This window comes from Pseudorca crassidens, chromosome 5, assembly GCF_039906515.1.
Source record: "Pseudorca crassidens isolate mPseCra1 chromosome 5, mPseCra1.hap1, whole genome shotgun sequence".
Taxonomy (NCBI): Eukaryota; Metazoa; Chordata; class Mammalia; order Artiodactyla; family Delphinidae; genus Pseudorca; species Pseudorca crassidens.
This window is the reverse complement of record NC_090300.1, coordinates 29,227,064-29,245,477: the sequence shown is the minus strand read 5'-3', so window position 1 is coordinate 29,245,477 and position 18,414 is coordinate 29,227,064. Positions and strand designations below refer to the sequence as shown.

Sequence of the window (18,414 nt, the reverse complement as noted above, 5' to 3'; positions counted from 1 at the left end):
AATAATCACTGATAAAATGATTGTGAACTTGAATAAAATGTTAAGAAATTATTTTTAGAATAGAAGATACGTGTTTTTTAATATATTATTTAAATGAAACCTGGGAAAGGCATGGAAAAGGTAAGGTTACATATGCTATTTATTCTTGTCAGAAAGAAATATATTTGCTAATTTATATAATGATAACTGGTAGAAAAGAATTAGGATATAGAACCTCCAAGCTATTGAAAGGAAAAGAAGGCAAAAGGGAAAAAATAATATATGCATCTAAAATATGCATCTCAACATTATAAAGCAACTATACTCCAATAAAATTTAATTTAAAAAATAAAATAAAATACTAATAAAAAATATGCATCTCAAGGTATGTACAATAAACTGTCAATAGTGATTGAACCTGGAGTGGTATGATTAGAGGACTTTCATTTTCACTATAGAGTGTAAATATTTTACAAATATTATATCAGTTAAAATGTATGAATAAAAGCCAACAAATAGCAAAGCACATATAAACTTTAAAAATTATAAATAAAATCTTACTTAGTTTCTCCATCTGATACACCAACAACTCTAGCTTCTTCAAGATGAGGCCAATTAACAAAGAGAGACGTCCCAAGCACTGATGAAGCTATATTTTCTACACTCTTAAAGTAAAAACAGAAAAGTTCATTCATGTTTTAGGTCCAAGAGAGAATTTTACAGAGGCAAAATTAAATAATTAAAACTGGCTTGTGTTTATAACAGTGTACTTAAAATCTATAAAAACCATGCCTTAATAATTAAAACAGATATAAAATATTATTTGATGGCTCAGGCCAATTATTCCCTATTAGTAACTGCTCTTCTCAGCTTTATTCCCACTTAATTATTCCATCCACTTGAATTCAATTTTTAAAATTTCTCTTCTCTAAGTTGTGCCTTTATTGCCAACTACTCTCTGTCTTTCTAGTACATTTTCCAGGATTCCTGTTCTTTTAGATTTTTTCCCTTTCCTTTAAGTTTATTTATTTTTATTTAAAAATTTTTTTTGGCCATGTCATGCGGCATGCAGGATCTTAGTTCCCTGACCAGGGATTGAACCCTAGCCCCCTGCAGTGGAAGCGTGGAGTCTTAACCACTGGACCACCAGAGAAGTCTTCCTTCTTAAAAAAATTTTTTTTTCAGTTGTTTTTACTTATCTGCCTTTCTTTATTCTTTAATTTATTATGAATCTGTATAAGTTTACCAACTTTACCTTCCCCTCTGCCAATCTCTTCTTATTAGAAGGGAACTATGACCAACTTAAAAGTAATTTTCTGCAGTATAAACATCTCAACACTAGGAAGCTTGCCTCCTCATTTGTTCAGCAGCACTGGCAGTTATTAGTGAAGGATGGCCCACTGATTTTAATCCTAAATGAAATTACTTGGCGAGAAAACAGGTTTCAGTAAAATCAAACAGAAGAACACTGACCTATAATGTGAGTATTACTGTTCACAATAATAGCCAACATTAGTAGAAATAATGTTCAGCAAGAAACCTAGGTTCTTAGTTCTGCTGCTAACTAGCTGAGTGAATCTCCCTTTCCCAATCTCCATTTAAGTTTTTTAATTTGTAAAATTAATGAGCTCGATTAGCTGCCTCACAAAATTCCATCCAGTTGTAAAATTCTATGATTCTATTATTCTCATGATTATCAGCTTATTTTTCTCATGGAAACTGAGAAAAGTGAAAAGAACAGCATAGATGTCTAGAAAAGGGCTATTATTATTTCATATCAAATAATCAGATAGCATAAAACAGAATCTAAAATATGTAATTCATTTCAGTTTGTGGTTGGTATAATTAAATAAGAACACTAGACTTATTTCAAGTTAGAAACTATGGGTCCAAAATTGGGTTCTGCCTCTCTTCAGCTATGGACTCTTAGGCAAATCCTTTAATCCCACTGAGTCTCAGTTTTCTTTTATGAGAAGAAGTTATAACATCTACCTCACAATATTTATTTAAGGATAAAATAATATACACAAAAGCTTTTTTAAACTATAAAACACTGCACAGTTGGCCCTCTGTATCCATGGGTTCCACATCTGCAGATTAAACCAACTACTGATGGAGAATATTTAAAAAAACAAAAAGAAAAAACTCCAGAAAGTTTCAACAAATGCTGGCAACTATTTACATAGCATTTACATTGTATTTACAATTATTTATATTGTATTAAGTATTATAAGTAAAAGAGATGATCTAAAGTATAAGGCAGGATGTGTGTAGGTCATATGCAAATATTACACCATTTTATATAAGAGACTTGAGCATCCACAGATTTTGGTATCAGTGGGGAGTCCTGGAACCAATGTCCCATGGATACTGAGGGACAACTGTATAAATATTCTGTATGAAATAATACCTTAAGTACAAATTCTTAAAAGGAAACATTATTATTATTATTACTGTTGGTCAGACAACAACTTTGTGGTAGAAACTGAAGTTGAAATATAAATTTTGATTCACATTTTTTCTTTTCATTATGCTTAATCATTACTAGCAAATACTTCTTTAACAAATAGAGATGACTATTTTTAGACTTTTGGGGGTAACTTTTTATTTTATTTACTATATTTAGACATCTCTTACAGTGAACATATAAAAGAATGACTATTCTGATAAATAAAACAAGTTTCAACATTAGAACTAGGCTCCCTTAATTATCCTTTTCCCTTCTTTCCTAGATTAATCCTTTCCCCGTAAGCCCTAGAGGCAATCCACTTCACATCCTTTCCCTCTACAGTGCCTTTAAGACCTCCTTTCTTCTTTAGCTCTACCTCTCTTCTTTTGTACGGATTTGCTAAATGAGCTGCCTCTTCTTTACCTACAGTTATGTTTCTAGCCCTCTTTTCAATGATAAACTTCTTAACCAAGGGCTTAAGACTTGCTACCTCGACTTCCCACCTAACGAGTCCCGGATTAGTACTTAGGAATTGGACTTCTGCCTCCAACAACCTATGGGAATGGAATCCTCAAAGTCCAGTAATGATGCCCAAAGGACAAACTCACAGACCTTATTTTAGTTTTCACTCTTCTTGAACTGTATGTACCATCTACTCCATGCTTCTGTGACACTACTAAACATGGGAATTATTCTCTTTCTTCTCTGAACACTATGTAACTTTTACTGGTTCCTTTTCCACCCTTTCCACCCATGGGTACTTCCTCATGCTGGGGCCTTGAACCCTGAGAATCCCCTTTCTTCAAGGAAATGAGCCCCGAGGCCCCAGCCATCACTTCCTTGCCAACGCCCTACATATCCCTATTGCTTTACAAGCTCTAGCTCCAGGTATTCAACTGTGTATAAGTTGCCTTTCTTTTTTAATTAATTAATTAAATTATTTATTTATTTTTTCATTTATTTTTTTCGGTACGCGGGCCTCTCACTTTTGTGGCCTCTCCCGTTGCGGAGCACAGGCTCCGAACGCTCAGCGGCCATGGCTCACGGGCCCAGCCGCTCCGCGGCATGTGGGATCTTCCCGGACTGGGGCACGAACCTGCGTCCCCTGCATCGGCAGGCGGACTCTCAACCACTGCCCCACCAGGGAAGCCCATAAGTTGCCTTTCTTGACTGAAGTTTTTCATCTGAACCACAGAACACAAAAAACAATTTGACTATGTATCTCCCCAATTCTTCCAAGGATGGTACATAACTAGTACCATTCTAAATGCACAAAAGGTAAATTAATCTATTATAAACGAACGGATGACTTAGGGCAAGAGGGCTTAAAACTCTTGTGGAACTCTGTTGAGAAAGGCTGAAAGGGCGGCTCAAGTTAAATGTCCTAGCACCAACTTGAAATTCTATTACTGATAATTAATCCCCTCAAGCCAGTGCCTCTCCCATTTTAACTTCTTTATTCCAATAAACAGTAATTGTTTTTCAGTTAATTAGTCTGATATCTAAGAGTGATTCATATTTAATATTTTCTTTTTCTTTTCATCCCCTATTTTTGAACAAATGATGAAACTTGTGAATTTTATTTAGTCCTGTTCATCTAGATCTATTACCACTTCCACAGTTTATGTCCTTATTGTCTAAGGCTTCTATAACCACAACCTCAACTTGCAGGCTTTTCCATTTTCTTCCATTTTTTTGTATGCACTTTAGTCTACTATATTGCCACCAAATTAATCTTTATGAAAATACCAATTTCAAGAGAACAGTCATGAAAAATAAGTCCAAACTCCTTAGCCTGGTATTCAAGGTCCTCCATAATCTGGCCTCAATCTGTTTTTTCAACCTTATTGTCTATTATTTCCCAATATAAGTCCTCTGATTCAGTCAGGTTTATCTATTCCTTCTCCTCAAATACATCACATTTACTCTAAAAAAAGAAAAAGTATTAAAAAAAATTCAGACCTACAAAAAGGTTAAAAAAAATAAGATAATGTATCACATTTATTTTTTACTATAACTCCCAGCTCATGTTATTCTTTTCAACTGGAATACCTTTCCCCTCCTTTTTCCTCTTTGTGATAATCTTTCTTTTAGCACCCAGCTCAAGCTTATTTTCATTTACAGATCTGTACTTAATCTTTAGCTCACACAGCTCATCTCCTCTTCAAATTCCTACAGCATTTTTTTTGCTCATTATGTCACAATTATATATGTCCTTTAATTTGTGTAAATGTTTCTTTACTTTACCCTTATTTCCTGTGAACTTCTGGAGTTACTACATGTTATACCACTTTGGAAAACACGTTGCAGCTAAAACAGTTTTATGCATAATAAGCACCTAAGAAATATATAATGAAGAAAATACTTACAAGTTCATCTGATTCTGCATTCACTAATATTTCCAACATCATGTTTTCTCCACGACTGCTTTGCTGGAATACTTGAACCCCACTTTTCTTCAAAAAAAACTTTAAAAGAAGTCATAGAATTTAATTTTAATTTTTTCTCCATTATCACTTCACATTCAATAAAGTGAAAAAATTTTATGAAAATAAATAGCCACTGACTTTGTGTTTGATGTGTTTCAAAGTAGGAAATCCACAGAAATATAATGCCTTTTGGTCAACCCTGGTTATTTTGTTTTTGCTTATGTCTACACGCCAAGCATCTAATGATATTATTCTATACCTAGAAAATAAATGGAGGCATTTAATTTAAAATTCATACACTGCAAGCAATCACAGGTTTTCAGCATTCCCTTCAGTATTTTGCCAGAGTCCTTCTTGCTTTTAACAGGAGAATTAACAATTCGTCCTTTAAGAGAAAGAAAATATAGAGCAGCAGATTCTTCGTTGGTATTGATCCAGACACAACCATGCCTGTAAGATACTGAGTGGACGTCCTCCCCATTAATTTAAAAAATATATATAATATATTAAAAAAATAATATATATAAAATATATAAATTATATATGTATATATACATGATTTTTATACTAAAGGAACATACAAAACATACTACAAATCTCTATATCCTCCATGTTCCAAAACCCAGAATGGAAAATAAACATTTTATAATGTCTATTTCATCTTTCTCTTTGTTTTAACAAAAGGAAAAATCATAACTGAGAAACGTTTATCTGCAACACGACTGCCATCTAGATATTATTTGCAGAGAAGATGAGAGAAGAGAAAAAACAAGGAAGACATCTTAATGAAGAAGAGAAAGTAGAAATAGGTTTGAGGCAAGAAACAGAGGAGCTATTTTTTTTTTTTTTTTTTTGCGGTACGCGGGCCTCTCACTGTTGTGGCCTCTCCTGTTGCGGAGCACAGGCTCCGGACGCACAGGCTCAGCGGCCATGGCTCACGGGCCCAGCCGCTCCGCGGCATGTGGGATCTTCCCAGACCGGAGCACGAACCCGTGTCCTCTGCATCGGCAGGCGGACTCTCAACCACTGCACCACCAGGGAAGCCCCCAGAGGAGCTCTTTTATTTCTTGTTCTCCTTCTTTCCAGTTGGGTGGTTGGGGAGTATAAGAGGTAAAGTCATAGCATGTCAAATAATGCTGAGAGCAGACACTGGCAATGGAAACAAAAATTCATAGAACTTCTTGAGGGAGAGAACAGATATATACAGGGGCAGGGCAACTTTAACAGAAGACGAAAACAGAGAAGCAGAATTGGACCAAAGCAGAGAACTATAGAAACAACTGTGAGAGAGAGAGAGAGAAAGAGAGAGATGCTATGATTCTTGGCAAGTTGCATGTAATTCATTATCAATTGACTACAACTGTCATAAATTATTTGTTAATTCTCCAAGTAGATATTCAAAAGCTTGCTTTTTTTTTTTTTTGAGCTCTCTGTTGTTGAAAAATTACCAAACAACATTACCTGGCGCAGCATCGTCCTATGGCAGGGAACTTTTCTGGCCATGGAGAGGGGTACGTGAACTCTGTCTCGCTATCATACCAGCACATTAGGCACTCACTATGTTGGTTTCTTTTCCTCTCTTCTTTTTTCAGGGAGTGGTTGCATGTCTCCATGGCTTCCAACAATCGCTTCTGAATATAAAGATTGGAGAGAGGGGTTAAAAATACAAAAAGTCTGTAATCTCAACATACAGAATAAATATTTTCCCTAGGAATACAGAATTACTATTTGTGTTCTTGAAAAACAAAAATCTTAACTAATACAATTCTTTTCCATTTCATTAAATGAAAAACAGATGTGCTATTCTTGTTTCAAAGGGCCCTAGAATATTGCTTGTCACTACAAATTCCTCTGAAACTATCACTCTAACAGCAATCACTAACGTGTGGATAAAATCAGCAGAAAATCAAAATTTAAATATGAATTGATCGTAATTATAATTTATCTTAATTCACTGCTCATTGATCTCTTACTTTACAAATTGTACAATGGTATAGGTATGTTCATCTTTCCAATTATCTTTTGTATTTAACATAATTCCAATCAAATCACAATGGTTTAAAATACTTCTTTTTAAAGGACAAAATGATGTTAGCGTTCATATTGGAAGGATGAATGTGTGAGCTGCACAAAGTTACCAGGAACTTGTCTTACCAGATCCTATCACTTTTTATAAAACTACCTGTAAGCAAAACATTTAAGTATTGACACCACAAGAGACCCACAGACCAGAAGAACAAAACAGAGTTCAAAAACAAATCCAAATCTACGTCAAACATGGTATTTCAGATATTTAAATAACGCTTTTGTCATAACTAGCTATCCAGCTAGGAGAGAAAGCACATATATTTTCCAATATCATACCGTATATAAAAGCAAGTATCAGAGTAATGAGACAACAAAAATAATGGGAAAAAATCTAGGAGATTATTGATAATTTGGAGTGAAAAACTCTTAAATAAGGCAGGAAAAAGCTGAACAGCTTTAAGGAAAAAGACATTTTTCAAGTAAAAGAAAATGTATGTGATAAAAGATGTCACAAAAAAATCAACAGGCAAATGCCACACTGGGGAAAAATATTCCTAATATAAAAAGAGTTGTTCAAAATCAAAGAAAGAAAATGAGGAAAAGGATATAGACAGACAATTTACAAAAGAGAAAATGCAAAAGACAAACATACATCAAAATATACTTAAATTAGGAATCAGGGAAAAATAAATTTGAATGAATGGCATTCTTTATCATCAGTAGACTTTATCATCAAAATTAAATAAAGCAATAATATTCAGGACTAGAAAAGCAGAGAAGTAGGCACTTAAATATTGCTGGTGTAAATTAGACCAGTCTTCTTGAAAAAGACGACTGGTAATATTCATTAAAACAAAAAATACACATTCCCATTAACCAAGCATTCCTGCTTTGGGGATTCTACCTTATAAAAATAAAATCTCTGATATATAAGAATGCATTAACAACAACAACAGAAAAGAATGCATTAACAAACAAACAAACAAAAAGAATACATAAACACACAAGTCCTTTTTTCATAGCATGTGTACAGTGGCAAAAAACATTAAGATTCATAAGAATTTACAGAATTAGTATGGTGTGTTCCCATGTACCTTTCAATGATAACATCTTACAGCCACAGTACATCATCAAAACCAGGAAATTGACACTGGTACATCACTACTACAGATTTATTCGGATTTCACTAGTTTTTATATCTAAATTTTGTGTGTGTATACAGTACTATGGAATTTTTATCATATGTAGAGATTCATGTAACCACCACTAAAACTGGAATACAGAACTGTCACATCATCATAAAGAAACCCCTTCATGTTATCCCTTTATAGTCACACCCTATCTCCAACCCTAACCCCTAACAACCACTGATGTGTTTTATATTACAATAATTTTGTCATTTCAAAAATATTATATAAATGGAACTATATAAAACCTTCCAAGATTGACTTTTTCACTCAAATGAACTTTTTTCCATCTGTTGTTTATATCAATAGTTCTTTTTATTGCTGAGTAGTATGCCTTTATATGGATGTACTACAGTTTTTTTACTCACTCACCCATTGAAGGATATTCAAATTTTTTCCAGTTTGGGGTTATCACAAATAAGTTGCTCTGAACATTAGTGTACAGGTTTTTTCAACATATATAGCCAGCTGTTTCAGCACCAATTGTTGAAAAGCTTTTTCTTTACCCATTGAATAGCTTTGATGTCTTAATTGAAAATTTATTAACTGGACAAGTATAGATCTATGTTTGGACTCAATTCTGTTCCACTGATCTGTCTATTGCCATGTAAATAACATACTCCCTTGATTACTTTAGCTTCATGGTAAGTCATGAAATCAGAGAATGAAAGTCTTCCAGTATTGTTTTTCTTCCTATAGATTGCTTTGGCTACTCTAGATCCTCTGCAATTTCATAAAGACTTTAGGATTTCTGATTTCTACACAAAAATCTGCTGGCCTTTTCATTGGGATTATGTTGAGTCCAAAGATCAATTTGGGAAGAGGGTACATCTTAACAATACTAAATCTTCTATTCCTTGAACATGGTATGTCCCTCCATTTATTTAGGTTTCTGTATCTCAACACTATTGTAGTATTCAGTGTGCATGCTGTTAAATTTGTAACTGTGTATTTTATATATCTTAATGCTATTGAAAGCAGAATAAAAATCTTTTTATTTAAAAAAATTTATATTTTCCAATTGTTTACTACTAGTATATAGAAACAATTGAATTTTGTATAGATTTTATATAGATTTTGTATAGATTTTCTGTGACCCTGCTAAATTTCCTTATTGGTTAGAGTATCTTTTTGAAGATTGCTTAGAATTTTTTATATATGTAATAGTGCTATGTGCATATAAAAACAATTTTTCTTCTTCCTTTCTAATTTGCATGCCTTTATTTCTTTTCCTTGACTTAATACACTGGACTTCCAGTACAGTAATAGAATTGGTTAGAATAAACATCCTTGTCTTACTCTTGATTTTACAGAGAAAACATTCAAAATTTTACTATTAAGTATATTGTTAGCAAGTTTTTTTAAGATGCACTTTATCTGGTTGAGGAAGTGTCATCTTATTTCTAGTACTGTATGTTGAGCATTTTTATTAAAATTGGATGTTGAATACTGATAGTGTGGTAAATCACATCGCAAATCAACACTGTTTCTAAAATAAATGACATTTGGTTATGAGTATTATCCTTCTAACATATATTGGATCCCATCTGGCTTTATTTTGTTAAACGTTTTTGCATTTACTTTTAGGAAGGATATTAGCAAGTAATTTTCTTTTCTTGTAACATCATTTACTATGGGTATCTGCATCATGCTGGTCTAATATATTGGGAAGTGATTATTCCTATTCTATGTTCTCAAAGTTTGTGTAAAATTAGTATTATTTCTTCCTTGAATGCTTGCTAGAATTCACAAGTCAAGACATCTGAACCTAGAATTTTCTTTGTGAGAAGATTTTAAATCATGAAACTAAATGTCTTTAAAAGATATAGGACTACTCAGATTTTTACATGTTTTTTGGTCAGTTTTGCTAAACTGTGTCTTTAAAGAACTGTGTTCATTTCACTTAGGTTGCTGAATTCGTTGTCATAAAATTGTTCACAATATCCCTTACGGATTCTTTTAATAGCTGTAGAATTTATAGGACACCTCTTCTTTCATTCCAAATATTGGCAATTTATGTGTTCTCCCCTCGTGCTCTGGCTTTTCTCAGCCTTTCTTGATCTGTCTAGCTAGGATTTATCAATTTTATTAATCTTTTCAGAGGACCAACTTTTGGTTTCATTGATTTTTCTCTATTGTTTGCTCATTTTCCATAGATTTCTGCTATTTTTATTTCCTTCATTCTGCTTAGTTTGGATTTAAATTGCTCTTGTTTTTCTAGCTTCTTATGGTAGGAAGCTTAATTTATTTTAAAATGTCTTATTGCTTAGGATAAGCACCTAGAACCTTAAGTCTCCCTTTAAGCCTTGCTTTAGCTTTATCATAGATTACGATACGTGTTCTCATTATCATTCAGATAAAGTATTTTCAAATATCCCTTTTAATTTCTTTAATCTATGGATTATTTACAAGTGTGTTATTTAATTTCAAAATATCTGTAAGTTTCCCAGAGAGTTGTTACTGATTTTAAATTTAATTCCATGTGGTCAGAGAACATTCTCTTTATGATTTAAACCCTTTTAAATTTATTCAGACTTTTTTTTTTTTTTTGCAGTACGCGGGCCTCTCACTGTTGTGGCCTCTCCCGTTGCGGAGCACAGGCTCGACGCGCAGGCTCAGCGGCCATGGCTCACGGGCCCAGCCGCTCTGAGGCATGTGGGATCTTCCCGGACCGGGGCACGAACCCGTGAACCCTGCATCGGCAGGCGGACTCCCAACCACTGTGCCACCAGGGAAGCCCCAGACATGTTTTATGTCTCACCAAATAATCTTGGTGAATGTTCTTTCACTTAAAAATGTGTATTCTTTAGTTGTTGGGCACAGTGTTCTACATATATTAATGAAGTTGAGTAGGTTTACAGTGTTATTCAAGCCTTTCATTTCTGGTAATGCTCCTTGTTCTGAAGCCTACTTTGTCTACTATTAGTAAAGCAATGCTAGCTTTCTTATAATTAGCATACCTACAAGTTTTGATGCACATAATGAAGATGAGAGTAGTTAAAACTCATTAAAAAAACAAAAATGGTGATTAAAATCCACTGCTTATTAATTTATGTGAAATAATATCTGATTAAAATATACATGTATATATAACTATTTCATGCACTGACCTCATCAATAAAAGGTATTAGAACCACAGCTTCCCATTCCTGTTGCTTCCCATTTAGGTCAGTTTTAAAATCAGGTGGATAATATTCTATAATTGGCGAGTCTTCATCTGTCATCAAATGCTGTGAAAATATAAAATAGCGTAATAGAAATGTAACAACTAATATCAATGTAGCTTTTTGTTAATATATTTATAATATTTCCTCAATTGTAACAGTTTAAAATTTCTAAGCAAAGCAAAAGTAAATTTTCACATCTTAGATATGTTGTGATATACTTGTTATATTTTGATTTTCAAGTATGAGGCTTCTAATTTCACCACCATTCACCACTTTCCTGTTCCACTAAGCTAGTTATGTAGCAAAACTATCTTTACTCTGAATTTTATCATTTCTATCTTCTATTGTCTTTTCACTTTACAAGGCCTATCTAAATTGTTTTCCCATTCAGACTTCAGTTCATTTCACACACTCCATTTTTAACCTTAGGCAATTTATTTTCATGTCCTAATCAACTGATTTTATTAAGTTATATAAGAACTAAGATAATTTAAAAAGAAAAAAAGTCCTAAAATCCAAAATCTTTTTACTACCAATAGCAAAGATAAGAAGTTCAATATGACGTGTTTATCAGAGATTTTATAACAGAAGTAGATAAAGAAAGTTAAAGATGTCTTCTAGGAATAGAATATAGAAGATTATGATATAAAAAATTTAAAGAAATAGCATATTTCTCAAGGTCATATTCAAAGTATTTAATAATCAGCAAGTCATGAGCACAGAACAATCAAAACAGATGTGGCTATAAAAACCTGCATGGTTACTGGTCCAGAGTGGTTGAGTATCAATCCTTAATGTATGTGAAGGTAGGAAAAAACCATCAAAGAAACTTAAGAAAGAAAGGCCAGGGGCCAGGATGAAGGACAGGTTAAGTTTCAGAAAGATACAGAAGGAAGCCTGATACTGTTCAAGCAGTGAAGGCAGGTGTGTGTGTTTGTGTTTATATGTGTCTACTCCAGTTCCTTGTACGAGACCATGGAATTAGAAGAAGAGATTGATGCTCTAGAAGAACTAAATGAAGTTTACTCTCAGAATCAGCTTAGCAGGCTTGGCTTAATTTTGGTGACTCAATCACCCCTGAAATATCTTTTTCCTGTTACGTGAAATACGTTAACCAGAGAAAAGCCTTTTATTCCACAATTTGATAAATGAAATGCTTAAAATCCAAATATAAACGGAGGTAATACTTTTGTTGACATAAATAACTTATTAGAATCATCCGTATTCTAATAGGTAGAGGGTAAAAGAGAACTGAAATGAAATCTGTAAACGTTTGGACAAAGTAGATGACTTCGGATTTTGCCTATCTCAGTTTACTTTCATCAGTGCAGAGACAAATTGAAGATGTGTTTAAAGGTACTGAAAATAAAGAAGCTATGCTCTGAATGGCTTATGAAATTTGTTTGCCTTTTTAAAACAAAGCTAACTTGGGGACTTCCCTGGTGGCGCAGTGGTTAAGACTCCACACTCCCAATGCAGGGGGCCCAGGTTCGATCCCTGGTCAGGGAACTAGATCCCACATGTATGCTGCAACTAAGAGTTCGCATGCCACAACTAAGGGGCCGGTGAGCCACAACTAAGGAGCCCACCTGCCGCAACTAAGGAGCCCACATGCTGAAACTAAGGAGCCCACAGGCTGCAACTACAACCCGGCACAACCAAATAAATAAAAATAAAATATAAAACAAAGCTAACTTTAAATCAAGCAACTACTTTTCAAGGGACTTGTTTAAGGAATCCTATATTTGAAACTGAATATAAATATATTTAGCTATTAAAGAAATTTGGGTACGATGTTTCTAAGTTTGCAGGAGGAGCTCCTAAATATTAAAAAGACCGTAAACACATTTAATTCTAAAACTCACCTGGTAGCATGTAGGAAGTAAATTTTTGCTAGCTGCTGGAAGTACAGCAAGAAGCTGTTCAAATGGCTTAAAAGGTTTTCCTAGTTCAAAATGGATTTTGAGTGTACTGATGTTGCGGATATCAGATAGGAAAGGTGCATAATGGTACGGATAAAACCTATAAAACAAAACTGAGTTTTAAACAATTGGCAATTTTATGAAACAGGTCAATAGTAAGTATATACTTCTCCATATTCTATTTTAACAACACATGGCAATAATTCTAAAGACAAAAAAATCATTCATAATTCTGCTACTTGAATATAAAAAATCAGCAATGTTGGAGATTTAGGTCATTTGATGGCAACAAATATTCTATTTCCTTAATTTTTTAAGTGCAGTTTCACACTCAAAATTTGGATGCATGCAAGGATATATATATTAATAATATATAAATATATATAATATATAATTTATTATTTATATATATAAATAAGATAATGGCTGTTCAGTTTCGAAAATGTTGACTGTGAGTCTTCCAAACAATAGATTCTTAGAATGAAGTAATGAGGTAGTCAGAAGACGTTCAGTTAGCTCATGTGGGCCTGAGCTTCTCTCATAAGGACAGAGGAAACAGTGAGTCTGAGCTCATATGGCTGTTACTGGTCAGTTCTAAGAACTTTTATCTTTGCATTAGTATATATATATTGTGTTTGTGGTAAGAATTAAACCACTTATCAATCATACACACCAACTATTTTTGTTTTTAATACCTTCCCATATTTAACTACAGAAAAAATATTTTTACAAAACTTGAAACATACAATTTTTAAAAAACTTTCAATGTTCTTAATGTTTGACTAAAGATACCAACAAAACAATGAAGAAATTTTTTTTTTTTTTTTTGCTGTACGCGGGCCTCTCACTGTTGTGCCTCTCCTGTTGCGGAGCACAGGCTCTGGACGCGCAGGCTCAGTGGCCATGGCTCATGGGCCTACGTGCTCCATGGCATGTGGGATCTTCCCAGACCAGGGCATGAACCCGTGTCCCCTGCATCGGCAGGCAGCCTCTCAACCACTGCGCCACCAGGGAAGCCCAAGAAATATTTTTATATTCCACAATTATGTCATACTTCAAAAGGGTGGGAAAGTTTAGGAGGCAGAATGGCATGTGAAACAAGGCAAAACGTATAGACTTTGGGAATCAGACAGCCTTGGACTTGATTCTTGGGTATATGTCATCTTGGAAAGATTACTTAACCTCTCTAATCCTCATCTGTAAAAGGCAGAGAACAATGCTTACTTTAAATAGTTGTGAGGATTATATGAGAACATGCTTTTCAAGTGCCTAGCCTTAACGCCTGGTAATATAATAGGGATAACTTATACTCACCCTCTTAAAAAATGGCAAATCAAGGATTTTTGTCATAGAATACTCTTCAGAGACGCCCTGAGAATCATGTTAGTTATTGCAAAGATTTCTAAAGGCTATTAGTAAGTGAAATCATGTGAAATTAATGCCACGTTATTTTGCACTCGTTTGTTTTGCTGTTGGTGCTTTAAAACAGAGCCTAGCAGGTGTTCTGAAAACAAAACAAAACAAGCTAGCTATCTCATCACTTAAAAGTCTCTGCTTTTCCCTGCAGCATATTTTGGCTTGTTATTTTTTCTATAACAAGTGGACGGTTTGGAAATGTAGATGGAACTTGCTGAAATAGGAAACAAGACAAATTATTATTATTTCCAGGAAAAGCAAGTAATTCCTTTCTCCTTTCTTCTTTACCCTTCCCAGTCTAACATTCATATAACCCATTCTTCAATAATTACTCCTGATAGAAAAATTTTTTCAAACACATAAAAATGTAGAGAAGAATATAATAAACAATCCCACTTAACCACTGCTCAGACCCATTAATTATCAAGACTTTGTCACACTTCATTCATTATAACAGAAAATTTTAAATCCTCAGATTAACAGAGAGCTTTTATTATGGGCCATCTGCTATAGTTGGAAGTATCTTTGTTATAAAAGGGTCTTTTTAAAGTATTTTCATATAAAAAAAGATTACCTGTATTTCATTTAAACTTGGCTGTATGCATCTTTTAAAAAATACTATCATAAACAGAAATAAAAAGAAAAGAGATTCTCAAATGAGCTTACAGTAGAATGAACCATTATAAAAGACAAAACTTTTTGTTTTTATTCCCTCACCAGCTCCAGGACTGAACTCCATGATAGTAATAATGCAAAATCCATTGTATTGCCTGAACATAACATGCAGCTTGATCAGCCAGAAAGTCACTGAAAATAGAAAAGAATATTTTCATTATAACATTATTTTTTGAAGACAGGCCATTGTGTTTAGAGCATATCTCCTGATATCACATTCTGCCTCACGTTTTATTTAATCAATGAATAAACCAAAAACTGCAATCAGAAAAACTCCAAAATATTATTTTTTAAAAATTCCATCATGCCGGATTAAAGGTTTGCCTTATAGTTTTCCTAAACCAACCATCAGAATACTTAAACATGCTGTGCATATTTATTCAGTGAATGTACTGTGCCTTTGGTTTAAAGTTTGAGGATTTAGTTAATGAAACTTTCTATAATGTGGCACTACCAATGTCTTAAATATTCAGGGTGTGACGAGAGATAGGGATGGGAATCTTCTTTATTTGGGAGGATGCCTGAGAGAATCACAGGAGGAAATCAGAAGATCTTAAAATCTAGTTATAGAGCTAGAACACACTTTGAAAAGTGCGATATCCACTGAACAATATTCTCTCTAATCCCTTTTTCTCAAAAACCATCATTTAAGGTAAAATAATCACACACACAATACACACGCACACACACACACACATGCGCATACACACACACACACACACACACAGAGCAAAAAAGAGCACTCTAGGTTAAACCCCAAAGTGGCTATAAACCTTGTTAGTGTCTGTTACCAAAATTCAGGTAGAGATACACTTAGATATTCTCGATCTACATTATTTCTGGGAACTACGCTTTTTTTAAAAAAAATAAATTTATTTATTTTATTTATCGATTTTTGGCTCTGTTGGGTCTTTGTTGCTGCACACAGGCTTTCTCTAGTCGCGGCGAGCGGGGGTACTCTTCTTTGCGGTGCGCAGGCTTCTTAATGGTGGTGGTTTCTCTCGTTGTGGAGCATGGGCTCTAGGCACGTGGGCTTCAGTAGTTGTGGCACGTGGGCTCAATAGTTGTGGCTCACGGGCTCTAGAGCACAGGCTCAGTAGTTGTGGTGCCTGGGCTTAGTTGCTCCGTGGCATGTGGGATCTTCCCAGACCAGGGATCAAACCTGTGTCCCCTGCATTGGCAGGCAGATTCTCAACCACTGGGCCACCAGAGAAGCCTTTTTTTTTTTTTTAATTTATTTATTTTTGGCTGTGTTGGGTCTTCATTGCTGCTCGCAGGTTTTCCCTAAGTGAGGCGAGCGGGGGCTACTCTTCATTGTGGTGCACGGGCTTCTCATTGCAGTGGCTTCTCTTGTTGCAGAGCATGGGCTCTAGGCGTGCGGGCTTCAGTAGATGTGGTGCGTGGGCTCAGTAGCTGTGGCTCATGGGCTCTAGAGAGCAGGCTCAGTAGTTGTGGCGCACGGGCTTAGTTGCTCCACGGCATGTGGGATATTCCCGGACCAGGGCTCGAACCCATGTCTCCTGCATTGGCAGGCAGATTCTTAACCACTGTGCCACCAGGGAAGTCTTGGGAGCTATGCTTTTTAAAATGAAATGCATTACTTTTTTATTATAAAAGAAATATTTCCTCATTACTGAAAATACAGATAATGACAAAAAGCATTTTTATCACCTCATAGCAATCACTATTATCTTTTGGTATTTTTTTCAATCTCTTTTCTATGCCCAGGTTTTTTTTGTTTTAAGTATTAATGAGAGGATACTGTGCATTATGATTTTTGTATCCTGCTTTTAAAATTTGTACTTAATGATATACTGAAAGTATCTTTCTGAATTGTCATGAACTTCCCATAAGTACCAGTTTAACAGTTCCGCATATTCTGGAAATACTGGAAATGGCAGAGATAGTGACTGTAATGAGGAGGAGGTGGAGACAATTATGATGAACATTCTTACTGGACATGTACATCGTTTCTAATTTTTTACTTTTAAAAAACTTTGTAATAAACTTCCTTGTGTATAAAGATCTTCTGTGTTTAACTTTATATTTTTAAGATATTTTAACAATTAGAATTATTGGGTCAAAGGGATGACTATTTTAAAGGCTTCTGGATATGTAGTTTCCAAAATAATTTTACCAATTTATATTTCCACCAGTAATTAAGGGAAGAAATCTACTACCACTCCTGGACCAACACTGAATATAACAACTTAAAAAGATTTGCTTATTTACTAGGCAAACAAATAGTATCTCATTTTCATAAGTCTATATTTTACTATATAAAAGGAAAAAGAAATAGAACAGAAGACTAGTTTCCTATCAAATTAAGCATTTAATGTCAACTGCGTGTACTACAGTTCTATCTAACTGTAATCAAGGAATATAAGAACAAAGGGAAAAAGGATTAAAAGCATAACTATTTTAAATATGTTATTTCTCAAGTCTCAGAAGTCCTACTTGCTAATGTAATAAGGGTACATAGCATTTCATGAAACTCTTATTTCACTTATAGAAAAGCAGCCTCATCTGGTGGTTAGGCATGGGCTCTGGAGCCAGACTGCTTGTGTTTAAATCCTGGCTCTGCCACTCACTACCTATGCATGTCACTTCGAGCAAATCACTTAAATCTCTCATTCCTTAATTTCCTCTATTTTAAGGTAATAATAATTCTACTTATCTTAAAGAATTATTGTGAGAATTACAAGTTAACATTTTCATGTTATATATGTATATATTTATATGTTTATATTATTAAAATATAAATGAGTTAATATTTTTCAAATGTTTAGAATAGTGCCTGGCACTTGGTAAGCACTTTATAAGTGTTTGTTAATTAAAATAAATAAAATACGAATATATGTAATTCATACTGTGGGCTGTAGTTTAGAAGTGTGGACCCCCATTCTAGAGGTCAAGTTGTTAAGGAACTTTTGTACTAGTTATTAACCTGGGGCTGAGCCAGGTGCCCTTTGAGATAAGTGTGATGTGAGCTTTAGAAGATAGGAAGCAAAACACTAACCATTTTCTATTTGGCAATTTTTATCATAGGACCCTTGAACAATGCAGGAGTTAGGGGCACCAACCCTCTGTGTAGTAGAAAATCCACCTATAACTAGTCGGCTCTCTGTATCTGCGATTCCGCATCTGTGGATTCAACCAGTC

General features: G+C 34.3%; 1 protein-coding gene across 3 annotated transcripts in view; it reads right to left on the bottom strand.

Moving 5' to 3' along the window:
* XRN1 (5'-3' exoribonuclease 1) overlaps window positions 1–18,414 on the bottom strand; it is a 100,804-nt gene that overhangs the window by 60,882 nt on the left and 21,508 nt on the right. For all 3 annotated transcript variants that reach the window (XM_067737615.1, XM_067737617.1, XM_067737616.1), the window contains exons 13-19: window positions 15,295–15,384; window positions 13,105–13,261; window positions 11,183–11,302; window positions 6,319–6,488; window positions 4,996–5,116; window positions 4,798–4,896; window positions 541–644 (exon numbers count right to left, since the gene is read on the bottom strand). In XM_067737615.1, the coding sequence (XP_067593716.1) occupies window positions 541–644; window positions 4,798–4,896; window positions 4,996–5,116; window positions 6,319–6,488; window positions 11,183–11,302; window positions 13,105–13,261; window positions 15,295–15,384 (861 nt within the window). The remainder of the gene's footprint in view (window positions 1–540; window positions 645–4,797; window positions 4,897–4,995; window positions 5,117–6,318; window positions 6,489–11,182; window positions 11,303–13,104; window positions 13,262–15,294; window positions 15,385–18,414) is intronic.